We start from the raw sequence: 15,388 nt of genomic DNA, 5'->3' as shown, positions 1-15,388 counted from the left end.
TATGTCTATTTTTCCTCTCAGCCACTCCATTTTGTTGGGGTGAATATGGACATGTAGTTTGATGCAAAATGCCTTTAGAGTTCAAGAACTCTGTTAATTCTTTTTTAAAATATTCCCCTCCATTGTCTGATCTAATAACCTTTATACATGTGTTAAATTGTGTTTCTATCATCTGATAAAACGAACGAAACACGTCATTCACATCACTTTTATGTTTAAGTAAATATACCTAAGTTACCCGAGTACAATCATCAACAAAACTGATAAACCATTTTCTTCCATTATGCGTAGATTGTGGGGAAGGACCCTGTGTGTACTAATGAAAAAGGGAAAACAGATTTTTTATTGCTTAAGGGAAAAACAACACGATGGCTTTTTGCCATTACACAAGTTTCACAAAGAAAATCTGAAATATTGCATTTATGAAATAACGATGGAAATAATTTCTTTAGATAACTAAAAGAAGGATGTCCCAATCTTCTATGCCATAGCCAAATTTCTTTTTTATTTTTATCTTGTATGAGATCACTCGCAAGATGAGCCAATGCTCCTTTATGGGCTTGTTGTGAGACTTTTTCAAGATAATACAACCCTTCATTGTGTCTACCACTGCCAATCTTCTCCTTGGTATGCATATTCTGAAAAAAACAATGGGTTGGATAAAACATAGCAACACAAGAATGTGACTTGGTTAATTTACTAACAGAGATAAGATTACAATTTAGAGTAGGAACAAATAAGACATCTGGTATTGATAGGGAAGGTGAGAGGGATACAGTACCAACACCTTCAATAGGAGATTTGACTCCATTGGCATTAATAATGACAGTTTTGGAACAATAAGGAGAAAAATTAGTAAATATGTGAGGATCACAAGTCATATGATCAGAAGCACCTGTATCAATTATCCAATCACTACTCCTAGTAACAACAGAAAGATTAAGAGCAGAGTTAGATATACCTGACTTTGTTACAAATCCAGTAGCAGTAGAAACATGGCCTTTAATATTTTCTGCCTTGTTATTGGAAGTAGATTTGCCTTTTGGGTGCCAATCTGGATAGCCATGGAGCTTAAAACATCCCTCAATGAAATGATTATCCCCATTACAGTGGGTACACTTGCGAACTCCTTTCTTAGGATACTTCTTGACAGCAAGGGCAGACCCCTCAGAAGACTCACTACCAAGCATAGCTTCTTGGCGATTTGCCTCAGCACAAACAATTGCATAAACAGCTTGAACGCTTGGGAGTGGAGTTGTAGCAAGAACACGACCACGGACTCCATCCAAGTGTGAATCCAAACCAGCCAAAAAAATATAAACACGCTGAGAATTAACAGTGTTGTTATATTTCTCAACATCTTTAGTACACTCCATGGTACAATTTGCAATGGCATCATACTCTTGCCACAACCTTTTTAATTTTCCAAAATATATAATCACAGAGCCTCCATTTTGATGAGTAGAAATTACCTCACGGTATAATTGATATGCCCTAGACGCATCTTGATTGACTGAATACGTCTCTTTGACGGTGTCCCATATTTCCTTCGCCGTAGCCAAACGAAGGAAGAGTGATCTGATGTCTTTGGTCATAGAGTCAAGAAGCCATGACTTAACCAAACAGTTTTCATCCTCCCATGTTTCATACTCATCAGATTTCTCATCTTTTGGTGCAGCCTTTGTTCCAGAGACATAACCCCAACGTTTTCTGCCTCGGATCTTGTTTTGGGCGTTTAGTGACCACTCAGGGTAGTTGGTTCCGTCAAGTCGTTCAGGTGTAAGCGCGGAAGAATACTCCTGTAGATGGAGAGTAGTCGACCCAGCATCAGATTTATTTTTACTAGAAGACTCCATCAGAAATTACTCAAAGAAACCAAAGTAACCGATTCCAATATTAGGGATTTCGGTCAGGCTCGCGATACCATATAGAAAAGTTTCAAAGAGAAAATTCTGATATATCTTATTATTCACAGAGGGCATAATTATATATACAACTTCTCTTCCTAATGTCTCTCCATAATAATAGGAGGCTTTAAAACTGAAAATTAAATTACAGCTATACAAATCAATTGATATAAAAAATATCTAGAATGACACTAATTGACTTATTTCAACAAAAACAAAAACCAAAATTGTAATAATAGAATACTTGCAATATTTCCAGGCACAGATATGGCTTGCGTTGCGCCACCAATAAAGATGATACCATCGATCCTGCTTCTTTATATATAAAAAGTTTCTTGTTGTCTTCAATTACAAATTTATTCAGTATATGATAAGAAATTTCTCTGAGTCTTATATCAATGGTACCCATGTATGTATATCAATGTGGATGGTATATATATTAGATGTTACTGTGGCTCCAAATCCCTTGTATAGTCCTTGCAAACCGTTGTCAGAGATCACTTTTCCCACCACAGATGTGAATGTCTTCTCTGTTGATGCATTTTGCATCTTTGTCTTCACAACATTTAACGGAAATAGTGCCGAGTGTGTTAGCCCAAATCTTTGAGGAAGAAGATGAAACTTTGAATGGATCTTTGAAGTAACTTGGAAAATGAGTAAATAGAGAATATATTCGGATCTGGATTCCGTGCAGTCAGGTTGTTGGTACAGTCGTGCATTCACGCTATTTATAACTGTCCTATCAAGATTGGACGGTCATGATATAAAATTGGTATTAATTGAATGCATTTGTTTAAACCGTTCGATCAGGATCAGACGACTATAAAGTGACTGCACGAAAAATTCAACTGCACAAAATTCATTTCCAATAGATGAACCTTTGTATATTTTTTTCTTAATAATCTAATCAAACAATAGATACAAAGACTATGTGGACATCCCAATTATGTTTACATTCTGAAGCGACTTATCCATTACCATATTATCATAATCATATAATAGAATAAAAAGGAATATATGTACAAAAAAAAAAAAAGAGAATATATACAACATGTGAGGACTGAGGACCATGCCAAACCCATGAAAAACAATATAAGAAAGTCAAGAGGCTTAGAAAATCTAAAAAAATAAAAATCAAATTGGTCAGTTTTACGTTCATTAAATAAGTGATACACTCCCCCTGTTCCAAAATATATGAAAAATTGGTCAAGTGAATGTATTTGGTCCAAATTTTAAATTAAATTCATCAAATTTCTTTGATTCATTTTTACTTATATTTTGAGATGTGAGGACAAAAGTGAATGTATTTCTGTAAAAAAAATAAAAAATAAATGTATTTGGTACTATATTTATATCACAAAATACTATATTTATTCACTGAACCTAATTCACTGCAACTAATTATATATATTTTTTTTCTATAATAGGAAACAAATAATAATATTATGATGTTTTTTATTATATGTGTATCATACATTCGATAAGGTTTATTCTTATCCATTTGACTTTTATTTTTATGGATATTTTTTTTTAGTAAATATTGAATAATTACTTATATTTAATTTAAGAAATAAATAAATTGCATCCATATCCATTTGTATTTTCTTTTTATGGATAAATCTTTTTTTAATAAATATTGAATAATGCTACTTATATTTCATTTAAGAATAAATCTCTTCATTTTGCTTGTTTTCTCAAATTCATTCTCAGTAAGAGCTTATAACTGAAGAGCTTACCACAACACCGGCTGCAAATCCATCATGGATGTCTCTCGATTTCAGTCTCGCCGTCGTCCAACCAACGCGTTGTCTTCCACAACAATCCTTCCCAATGATCTCATCACAAAAGCGTTTTCATGCCTTCCCGTGAAATCTCTTATGCGTCTGAGGTGCATGAGTAAGTTCTATAACTCCCTTATATCCACTCCGTTCTTCATCAAAATGCACCTTCGTCACTCTTCTCGAAACCCTCACCTAGCAATAGCCTCAAAACAAATCTTCCCCTGTTTACGTTTCATCGTCCCTATAAGCAAGATACTCGAGAACAATCTAATCAACTTTCCCTTTTGCCTTCCATATCAATTGTCTGTCAATGAGCAATGTTGGTTAGTTGGTTCTTGTAATGGAGTGCTTTGTTTTGTTTATTATTCTACTATCACCCATAATTCTTATCAATATAGTTGGCTCAAATTCTATAACCCGGCCACAAAGGTAGAATCTAAAGAATTAGCGTATTTTGAAGATCATTTCAATGATAGTTATTTCTTCACTAGGTATACTTTTGGTTATGATATCCTAACCGACATGTATAAAGTGGTGGCGTTCCATTTGATTGGTGATGGTAAAACTGAATTTAAAACAGTTGTTAGAGTTTTTACTTTGGGCGATCATTTTTGGAGAATCATTGAAAGTTTCCTTGTTGGTCCTCTTAGCTTAAATCTTCCAAGCGAAAGAAGTGGTGTTTATTTTAATGGTTATGTTTATTGGTTGGCACTTAAGAATTGTGTCCGGGTTAATATGGCTTTTGAGAGCAATGGTATTACTATTGACCAGTTTGTGATTATGTCACTCGATTTGAGTACTGAGACACACATGGAGTTATTGCCCCCTCAGGGTTTTCATGAAGTTCCAGATTTGGAGCCAACTATCTGTGTATTGAAGGACTCTCTTTGTTTTTGTCATGATTTCAAGCAAACTCATTTTGTTATATGGAAGATGGAGAAATTTGGAGTTGTAGTGTCTTGGACTCAACTTGCTAAAATTAGTTATGATGATCAGAATCTTCTATCCATATTCTCATGGTTGCCATTGCACATTTCTGAGGATAATAATACACTGATACTTGCAAACATGCAAGCACATTCAGCTATGATCTATAATTTGGAAGAAAATAGCGTAGAGATGCTTAGCAATGAACCATTGTGGGCGTTTAGTAAGGACCATGTTGAAAGCTTGGTTTCAATTTGTTGAAAGTAAGTTCCATTTCGACTAATTTGCTTGCTTGTTATAAGCATTGATTGACTAATAACTCATACTATGATCTCTATATTGTCAGGCACCGAACCTGTTGGGAGCTTGTTCCACCTGAACCTGAAGAAGCGCCAAATGAAGCTATAGCTTGTATGAATTCATCAGTGTGTTATACTCTCAATGTTATTAGTCTCCTAGAGACTAATGTTATTTTGTCTCCTAGAGTCATTTCAGTTTATTATGTTGTTTTGTTTAAACATGATAAGTCATTAGAATAATAAGTTCGAGCTTAATAATACTCGAACTAGATTCGTTGTAGTGACAACAAGCCGAAACTCTGGATCGTAAGATGTTTATGTTTTAAGAGTTACTTCTAGATTTTTTCTATGAAAATCTCAGCTTAGATTTGTTGTATTTATTTATCACTCTGTGAATCATAATTGCCTAGTAATTTTGCATGGTAAGCTAGATTTTTATATAATGCACAATGTAATCCAACCATTATCACTGTTTTAAGTTGCATTCTTATTTTATTATTTGCCTTGAATTATATCACCTAGATCTGATTATCTGTACTTATACTTTTTTGAGTTTACCACACAGGTCATATATTAACTATCAAAAACCAATTTTAAGTTATTTACTTTTGATCAAAAAAACTTATAAACATTAACCAGATATTAATTGTTCATGCTTTGCCCCTATCATAACCTTAATTGGTGTATGGATTTGTTAAAATGTGATGCACATTTCTAGAATTTTCTAGGGTATATTAGTAACTTATAGAATTTATAACTATTAGTTATCAAGTGCGATGATGCACACTTAAGTAGAACTTTCTAGAATTATTGAGTAGTTAGTAGAAAATATAATTACTAGATTTATATTAGGATACATCATGATTCATCCACACCTATAAATATGTAACCATCACTCATTTGTATTTGAATCCAAGTGAAGAGCAATACACTTAAAGTCTTATGATCAAACTATTTTTTAAACTATCACTACTATCTCAACTACTAACAAGATTTTATTATGTATGCTCACCAGTTTGATTATGCAAGCAAGTTTGAGTTTTCTATTTTTCATTTTTGGTTATTAGATGAGTGATAATTATTACCAAAAACCCACACCCATGATTTAATACAATCACCAAACTCACACACATAATTGTGAAGTCTCGAGTTCAAACCCGGATGTAAAAGTGGACAGACACTTTAGCAATATAAACGTTTATCACCCTACGGACGAATTTACTATTTTTTACTTTTTTTTTTTCTGTTTTATTAAATAAATATAAAACCAATTTTATACAAGTAAATGACTTCTCTTGAAGTTTTCAATTCATCCATATTTGAATTTGGTTTATTATATTTTTCATTAATCTACAGAGGTTAGAGACCTCTCTGGGAGTTTAATTAATTTCAATTCTTCTGTCATGTACAAATATCATTGACATTAACTCAAAGGTTTCGGGACAAATCTTTGCAGTTTAGGCAGGAACTTTTTCACATAGCTTTATTAAAAATTTAAAATAATTAGAAATTTGTCAACCATAAGAATCAAACCCGAATCACTTACTTAGAATAAAGTCTTTCAATCACTAAGACATATCAATCAATTGTAACATATATATATGGGGAAGGATCAAATTACACCGGTGTAATATTTGAGTAATGTTACACCGCTCAATAACGTTTTAACGAATTCAAATTTTACAAAATTCACCGTTGGATTGAAAGCTTATATCGTATAGATCATCCATGTTGAATTTTACAAAAATCTAAAACCGTTTGATATTTATTGAGACCGATGAAGATTAATGATTTATGCATTTTTATTGAATACCGTTAATCTTGATCTATCTAAAAAAAGGACTGTTATACAATATGTGGGGTGCCAAATTCCAAAGAAAAAAATATAAGTCAACAAATTTGGAAAATCTAAAAGAAGGAAAATCAAACCAGTCATTTTTTATATTTATTGAATAAGTGATGTCTTATTTTAATTACGAAATACTATATTTATTCAATGATTCTATTTTACTTTTTTTATAATAAGAAACAATAGAATAGTAAAATTATCATGGCATCCTTATCCATTTGTCTTTTCTTTTTTTGGATAATTTTTTTTTAGTAAATATTGAATTTTTTTTTTAAGGCGAATAATGTTACTTATATTTCTTTTCTTTTTTTTGAATGGAAAAACGAGATGTTACTTATATTTAATATTTCATTTTGGTTGTTAATTTTCTCAAATTCACAGTAAGAGCTTATCACTAAAGAACTCATCCTCATCGCAACACCGATTGCCCATCTTTTATTATGGATCTTTCTCCATTGCAGTCTCGAAGTCGTCCACCTAACGCATTGGTGTCCCCAGCAATCCTTCCCAACGACCTCATCACAAAAGCGTTTTCATGTCTTCACGTGAAATCTCTTATGCGTCTGAGCTGCATGAGTAAGTTTTATAACTCCGTCATATCCAATCCCTTCTTCATCAAAATGCACCTTCGTCAATCTTCACGAAATCCTCACCTGACACTAGTTTCAGGAGAAACATACGCCGATTTACGTTTCACTGTCCTTATAAGTACGATACTCGAGAACACTCTGATCAACTTACCCGTCCACCTTGATCACTATACATTGTATGATGCGGAACTTTGTTGGTTAGTTGGTTCATGTAACGGATTGCTCTGTTTTGCACATTATTATTGTCGAGATAGCTGGCTCACATTCTATAATCCAGCTACAAAGGCAGTATCTAAAGAATTAGCGCATTTTGAGGATCACTGCAAAGATCGTTATTTCTTTACTAGATATATTTTCGGTTATGATAGTTTAACCGATACTTATAAAGTGGTGGCTATTATCTATATTCTGAATGATAATAGTGTAGAGATACTTATCACCAAAGCATTATGGGCTTTTAGCAAGGATCATGTTGAATGTTTGGTTTCAATTTGTTGAAAGTAAGTTTCTATTTGCCCTATTGCTTAGGTTTGAATTTATGGTAACCTGTGTAGGTTGTATGCTATATTGAATGATTATTTTCTTATGATGACTTTGATTTGATTTTTGAATGATTATTTCTTGGATATTGTTAACGGATTTATGAGTAGTGTGACACACATTAGCACACTTGGATAGACTCATTATATCAGTAGATATATATATATATATATATATATATATATATATATATATATATATATATATATATATATATATATATATATATATATATATATATATATATATATATATATATATTCATATATAGAAAAGAATAGGAAAAACCAAAAGTATTTTATTTGTGTGAACTTACATTTACTTCATCATATTTTATATAGGTACTATGTTGAATAAATTGAGTGGTTTTAATTTACTAGCTTCTCTTATCTATGTATATTTTAGGTAGCAAAGTATGTGATTAGTGACGGTGCAAGTAAACTACAAAGGCAGCATTAACCCATATTTTGTTTGGGTATGATAGTCTCTCTTTTTTTTTTTTGACCCGGGGTATGAAAGTCTTGTAATTTTATTTTGCTTTTTTTTTACTAGCTTTTTGTATCTATTTTGTATTACAACTTTAGTAGCCTCTAGATAGTGTAAACCTTATGCTAATTTAGAATGCAGTTTTTAATACATGATTCTTTGGTTGATCAAAAAAAGAAAGAAAGATAAAGATAAAACAAAATGCAGAGTAAAAGCAAAAATAATGCCAATGGCAACTAGGGTTTATGTGAAAACAAGATCCCAAAATTAAAAATCCGTAATACTATGTAGAAAAATGTTATCATATAGTATTTCAATAAGAAGAATCATGAGCTATGTTCATAAAAATAACTACAATAATAGCTATTTTTATTTTGACCAAACAATAATCACTATTAGTTACATTCTCATACATTTAGATCAAACTTTTCTAATAACACAGTTACCTGTAGTAAAAATTATTAAATGTTAGTTTGAGCACGGTTCTAAAGAAACTTTGTCAGAATATCTGGGGAAGCGACTCAGAATCTTTAACATCTAGAAGATATGGTCGAAAATAAAAATGAATTGAGGAGAATTGCCAATTGGGAGAAAGATCAAGGGGATTGACTAACTTTGTAAACGAACGGCTCAAATAACACATTTAAAAGTCAGCCTTAAATAATCTAAACCGTTGATTATGATCGAACGAATGAAAACAGTATTTGTGTTACATAGTTATTGCACCGGATCAGTTTCCCATATTTAACCCTAACAAATTATTCATTTTGACCAGAAGTAGAAGTTAGTAGTAATTCTTTTTCAACCTGCCATGGCTTCTGAACAACCACAAAAAACGATTCCTCTCAGAATCTTTGTTGACAGAGAAAACAACAAAGTTGTCGTTGTAGAATCAACAAAAGACTTTGTTGACACTCTCTTCAGCTTCCTATCTCTTCCACTTGCCACCATCATTCGCTTATTAACCACCAACAATGAACAACAACAACAACAATCCAACAATGATGAAGAATCATCACCATCATCATCATCATTTCTTGGAAACATCAAGAATCTCTACGAAAGCGTACAAAACCTCACCCCAAATGATGTTTGGAACCCTGTATGCAAACAAATGCTATTGAATCCCAAGAATCCATGTGAATCACTATGCACGAAGCTGTTCTTGAATATTGATGACACTGACATGTCAAGTAAGTTTTTTGTGTGTGATTCTTGTAACAAGTTTACAACTTTTCAGAATCTTGATTGTACTTGTGGAAAACCCATTAATAGACAGCCTAAGAATTTGGATTCTGAGGGTCAAGGGAGTGGTGGTAGTGTGCATGCCTCAAATGGGGTTTTTGTGAAAGAAAATGGATCATTGTTTTTGGTGTTTGATGATTTGAAGATTGTGCCTAGTTCTATGGTGACTTCCATGCAGTTGTTGACGGAATTGGGGTATTCTGATTTGACTCAACTAGAGGAAGTCACACACAACATTGGAAAACAAGAGGTAATAAACTCCTATTCTGTTTTACACACAAGATTTGGAAATTGTGAATAATGGTTCTTGTTAATAGTTGAGCTAGTAGTATTAGTTTAGAAAGTATAGTTGGATTGTGTAGATGACTTTAGTCGATAGTTGAAAGATAGTAAGTGTTAGGATCACTTAGAGCAAATATAGATTGTATTTCCCTCAACACAATTGTGCATATTGTGTGGTGAAGCCTTCAATGTTAATGTTCTTCCACTCCAAGGCTTAAATACAATTGTGCACAAGTTTACCTATTTATAGGTGTGAGAGGTATATTCTAGATACTACATTCTAGAATTTTCATGGCATTTCCTAATACGTGTGTGATATTGATTTATTCTATGAACTACCAAAGTATTCTAGAAAATTCTAGACATGTACATCATTACTTTGTTATTCTATAAATTACTAATGTATCCTAGAAATATCTAGAAATGTGCATCATATTTTAACAGTTCTAAATTGTGTTCGCAGTTGTGGTTATGCAAAAAACCTTGGTATTGTAGTGAATTGCCGGTAAATGTGGCTGATGCGGCTGCAATTGTAAACTAACATAAGGTGATAAGTAGGAAGGAATGAAGGACTGTTGCATAAGTAAGAACTGGGAGAGTTTTGGGGCAACCTCAAATTAGCCTAGAGTTTACCACTTTATATTCCTCTAATTCTATTGATCCAGAGAGTTGTTCCTGATAAAAATGACTTTTATAATCGTATTCCTTTAGTGTTCCCCTCAAGTCCTGTTGAACTCTGTCAAAGTTCACGACCTCAAAGGGAATTAATTGGGTCAAAGAGAATATGGTTCTACCCGATTGAATGAAATTTACAAAACCAAAGAGAAATATTTCTTCTTCAAGGGTTTTCCCTTGTCTAGTAACTACATTTACCATTCCTTTCTCTTTTAAACAGTATCATAACCTGCATTGATAAACAGTTCAATCATTGTTGCCCTTATTATTCTGATAAATATTGAATTTGGCTTGTGCTTAATGTTATGAAGGTTAACATAGTGACTATATTTAGTGCAATGTTTGGTTGTGTGGTAGATTCGTGTTTTCTCGTGTCTTGAGACATATTCTACCCATAAGCTATCTCTTGGAGCTTCTATTTTTCTGGTGTAGAAACAAACATATTCTTAGTTTGTTTGACATTGCATCTAAGATATTCAGATGCTCCAACACTCCTAGAGTAGCTCTGGTGTCAACCATGCATTGGAATGTTTGCTAACACACTGTTGTTCATACCTTATGTTTATACTATTTGTGATTATGTCATGTAATGTTATCTTGGTTAAGTTGTTCCCTGTCCTTTTGATTGACAGATACTGAACCTACTCAAGTACACCTTAACCTCTCACGAGCCTCTGACAAATACAATTTTGAAAAGTAGCTCTAAGAACAAAGACAAGTCACCAAACCAGTTTGCATCAGCGGTCAGAGTAAAAGCTTGCACCAGTGACATTAAAATGGATGTTAAGCTAGTACGAAGTAAATCTCAGAAAAAGATAATCTTTGCAGAAGCCAGTGAAAACTTTGTTGACTTCATGTTTAGCTTCCTTACGATACCATTAGGGTCCGTTGTAAAGGTTTTGGATGGTAACTCTTTTGTTGGATGTGTTGATAATTTGTACAAGAGTGTAGAGAACTTGGACTCTTCACGGTGTACGGACTCGCGCTCTGTGTTACTCAATCCTGGTGTTGCACCACAGTTTGGTTGTCCAAACCAGCCCCTCAACATTCCTCATGTACAGACACCCGCCACTACATATTATTATGGTACAGGAACACTAAAGGAAGAGAGAGATAATTGTTATAGTAGTGTTTATTATAATACAATAGTAGTACCGGTGGTGGAAGGGGTGATTTCTAAGACAACCGGATCAGTTTCCAATGCAAAAGCCTTGACTGCAATGGATCCAAGATCCCCCAACAAGTCGATAAAAGATGTGATGGGATTTGTGAAGAGACCCGCATTATATGGTGTAGGAGACGATCTACAAGTAAAATCACTTTCTGCTAATTCTTGCCTTGCATATTTAAAAGAATTCAGCTTTCCCCTTGATGATCTTGAAGTGAAGGCGATAAGCATTGGTGAAGCCGAGGTAAAGTGGCTATTAAATACTGAATTTATCATTTTTTTTCCTTCTGAGTAAACAATCATTTTGATCCTTAAATATGTGAGGCGGTGTCACTCTGAGTGCATCAAAATTATATGAACATCCCTGAATTGTCTTCTGTTAGTAATTTTATTAACCACACTGATTAGCAGAACATACATCAGATGGTCAAACTAATAAACAAAAACACATGCGAGGATCGAACTGAATAACAAAAGACGCATTTATGTTTTTGTAATTTTGATACATTTTAGGAACTTTAATGACAGAGACTCGCACATTATTTATTCTTGTTTTATTTTCTTTGTTGTTGATACCTTCCCTTGTGATTTGCACTTTGCAGGCTTTGAGCATCCTTGCAGCTTCCTTGACATCAAAATCTACACTGACTAGTGGACTAGAAGACTTTTTTAATGTGCCCAAACAAGATTCAAAACTGACCTCAAAGTATATTCAAACTAGTAGGCTTGATGAGCTTGCAAAGGAACCTAAACCAGAAAACTGAATTATTATTCAGTTCCAGTTTCAACCTTTGTTTTGAACAGTAGATATAGATGATTTTGGACTTTGGTTGGTAATATCAGTAGTTTATGGTTTCCACTTACCTATTAGTGTTCTGGTTTTCTCTATTCAGTTTTATGGACTCAATGGTGAAATACTTCATAACTACAACTAATAATATTAATAGTAAATATGAGTAGCACTTCTGCTGGGTGACTGCTATATCTTTCTTCAACTTGTGTTGTTATCATTTGTCAATTACTACTACTATTTAGATATCATTTTTAGTTTCTTTACCATCGTAGTTTCAGAAAAATCTATTACAATTCAACATTTTGATGTTGGGGGGAAATCATTTTTAGCACTTCTGTTTGTATAGTTACCCACACCATACCCTCACTCCATTTTCCATAATGGGGTGGTCAAGAAGGTCTTGTTTCCCATTTTGAACAAAAAATTTGTAAATGAAATTTAGTTTTCATTCAAATAGTTGAAGTACTTTTTTGTAATTTTACTGCATTTGTGCGGGTGTATAGGGATTAGTTCTGGGGCACCAATTCACTTGAAAGAACATGATAGAATGTTTCAAAAAGGGCCTGGCAACCTTCTCAATCCCACTCAATTTAAATTTTTAAGAATAAGACAACCGGTTTAGGAATTTGAGCAATCTGAGATTCTAAACAAATTCCAATCAATTTTACCACCCACTCTAAGGATCTTAGGTTCAATTGTCACATTGCAATCTCTAACAAGATTCTGATATTATATTAAAAGGGTTTCGATCTTATCTTAAAGACTAACCGAAAGGATGAAAGTGTTCAAAAACATTTATATTCTTGGTGCAAAAACAAACATATTCTTGTGTGTTTGTCATTGCATCTAAGATCTTCAGACGCACATTTCCTCCAACACTGTTATTCTTACCATATGGTTTCAATATATTGTAACTATGTCATGTAATGTGAACTTGCTACTGTAAGATTTTTAAAAAAGGTTATATCTTTGTATGTTATCTTGGTGTTTAGTTGCTCCCTGTCCTTTTGATGTACAGATATTGAACCTCCTCAAGTATGCCTTAACCACTCATGAGCCTCTGACAAATACAATTTTGAAAAGTAGCTCCAAGAACAAAGACAACCCACCAAACCAGTTTGCATCAGCAGTCAGAGTAAAAGCTTGCACCAGTGACATTAAAATGGATGTTAAGCTAGTACGAAGTAAATCTCAGAAAAAGATAATCTTTGCAGAAGCCAGTGAAAATTTTGTCGACTTCATGTTTAGCTTCCTTACAATACCATTAGGGTCCATTGTAAAGGTTTTGGATGGTAACTCTTTTGTTGGATGTGTTGATAATTTGTACAAGAGTGTAGAGAACTTGGACTCTTCATGGTGCACGGACTCGCGCTCCGTGTTGCTCAATCCTGGTGTCGCACCACAGTTTGGTTGTCCAAACCAGCCCCTCAACATTCCTCATGTACAACCACCACTCACTACATATTATTATGGTACAGGAACACCAAAGCAAGAGTACAATTATAATTATGGTTATCATACGGTAGAAGTACCGATCCAGGGAGGAGTGATTTCAAAGACAAATGCATTAATTTATAACGCAAAAGGCTTGATTGAAATGGACCCAAGATCCCACAACAAATCGAAAAAGGATGTGGTGGGATTTGTGAAGAGACCAGCATTATATGGTGTAGGAGATGATCTAAAAGTAAAATCACTTTCTGCTGGTTCTTGCCTTTCATATGTGAAAGAATTAAGTCTTCCCCTTGATGATCTTGAAGTGAATGTGATAACCATTGGCGAAGCTGAGGTAAAGTGGCTATTATTACTAAACTTGTCATTATTTTTCTTTCGTTTTCTTTATTGTTTAAACCTCTTTGATCCCCCCTCCCATGTCGTCTATGAAACATAGATACTTCAAAATTGGAGAAGTATCAGTGCCTAACACGTATCCGATATTGATACATGTTTTTTAAAAAAATTGGAATATTTTCACCAATACTTCTCAGATACAACTTTGAAGTACTTACTTACCAACTCCAAACACATTTATCTTTTGGATACAATACATTTTTGATATGTCTTACTAATACTAACTAAAACACAAAATTGTTTGTTTTGGGGACACATTCATAGTAGAAATAATATATTCTGATATATGTGGGGTGGAGGAAATAATGTGACTATGTCTAAATGTTATGATCAGCAGTACTTTTTTTTTGTAAACTGCAATCACAATATATTGACGAGCATGATATTCTTATGTATTAACGAGCATTTAACGTAAGCTACTTACATTTTGGTTTGCACTTTACAGGCTTTGAGCCTCCTTGCAGCTTCCTTGACATCAGAATCTACATTGACCAGTGGACTAGAAGACTTTTTTAATGTTCCAAAACAAGATTTAAATTTGACCTCAAAGTATACTGAAACTAGTAGGCTTGATAAGCTTGCAAAGAAGCCTAAACTAGAAGACTGAATTATTATTCAGTTGCAGTTTCAACCTTTGTTTTGACCAATAGATATAGAAGATTTTGAACCTTGGTTAGTTAGCAATATCAGTAGTTTATGGTTTCCATTTGTTTATCACACATTCCACTATATAGCAATTTATAACTGGTATGAGTTCGGATTTATAATTTTTCACTTTTCATGATGTGAGTTTTGCTCTTATACTCTTTTGAACAAATAATACAAGTTGGTACTGATTTGTATCGAAGTTGTTTGGAGTTTCACATTACTTCAATTTTAAGGTTGTTGGAACTATAAATGTGTTTGAACACTTTCATCATTTCAATTAGTTTTTGAGATAAGATCGAAACTCTCTTTTAATATAGTATCAGAGTCTGGTCAGAGATTGCAATGTG

The 15,388-nt window shown here is 33.4% G+C and overlaps 2 protein-coding genes across 3 annotated transcripts; both read left to right on the top strand.

Moving 5' to 3' along the window:
- The first annotated feature begins 3,642 nt into the window (after positions 1 to 3,642).
- On the top strand, positions 3,643 to 5,199 carry LOC123924302 (F-box/kelch-repeat protein At3g23880-like). The gene is made up of 2 exons (XM_045977146.1): positions 3,643 to 4,878; positions 4,962 to 5,199. The coding sequence occupies exon 1, from the start codon at positions 3,668 to 3,670 to the stop codon at positions 4,874 to 4,876; it is 1,209 nt and encodes a 402-aa protein (XP_045833102.1). The 5' UTR covers positions 3,643 to 3,667; the 3' UTR covers positions 4,877 to 4,878; positions 4,962 to 5,199.
- A 3,611-nt stretch (positions 5,200 to 8,810) lies between these two features.
- On the top strand, positions 8,811 to 15,168 carry LOC123924712. Of its 2 annotated transcripts, none has more exons than XM_045977676.1 (3): positions 8,811 to 9,874; positions 13,561 to 14,331; positions 14,839 to 15,168. In XM_045977676.1, the coding sequence occupies exons 1-3, from the start codon at positions 9,191 to 9,193 to the stop codon at positions 14,998 to 15,000; spliced, it is 1,617 nt and encodes a 538-aa protein (XP_045833632.1). In that variant the 5' UTR covers positions 8,811 to 9,190; the 3' UTR covers positions 15,001 to 15,168. The 2 variants fall into 2 exon arrangements, with proteins under 2 accessions (XP_045833632.1, XP_045833631.1); XM_045977675.1 differs by lacking the exons at positions 13,561 to 14,331; positions 14,839 to 15,168 and adding exons at positions 11,214 to 11,993; positions 12,352 to 12,711 and having other exon boundaries at positions 8,815 to 9,874.
- The last annotated feature ends 220 nt before the right edge of the window (positions 15,169 to 15,388 follow it).

The sequence above is a fragment of the Trifolium pratense genome, linkage group LG4 (assembly GCF_020283565.1).
Source record: "Trifolium pratense cultivar HEN17-A07 linkage group LG4, ARS_RC_1.1, whole genome shotgun sequence".
In the NCBI taxonomy this organism is placed as follows: Eukaryota; Viridiplantae; Streptophyta; class Magnoliopsida; order Fabales; family Fabaceae; genus Trifolium; species Trifolium pratense.
This window is presented reverse-complemented; position numbering and strand designations above follow the sequence as displayed.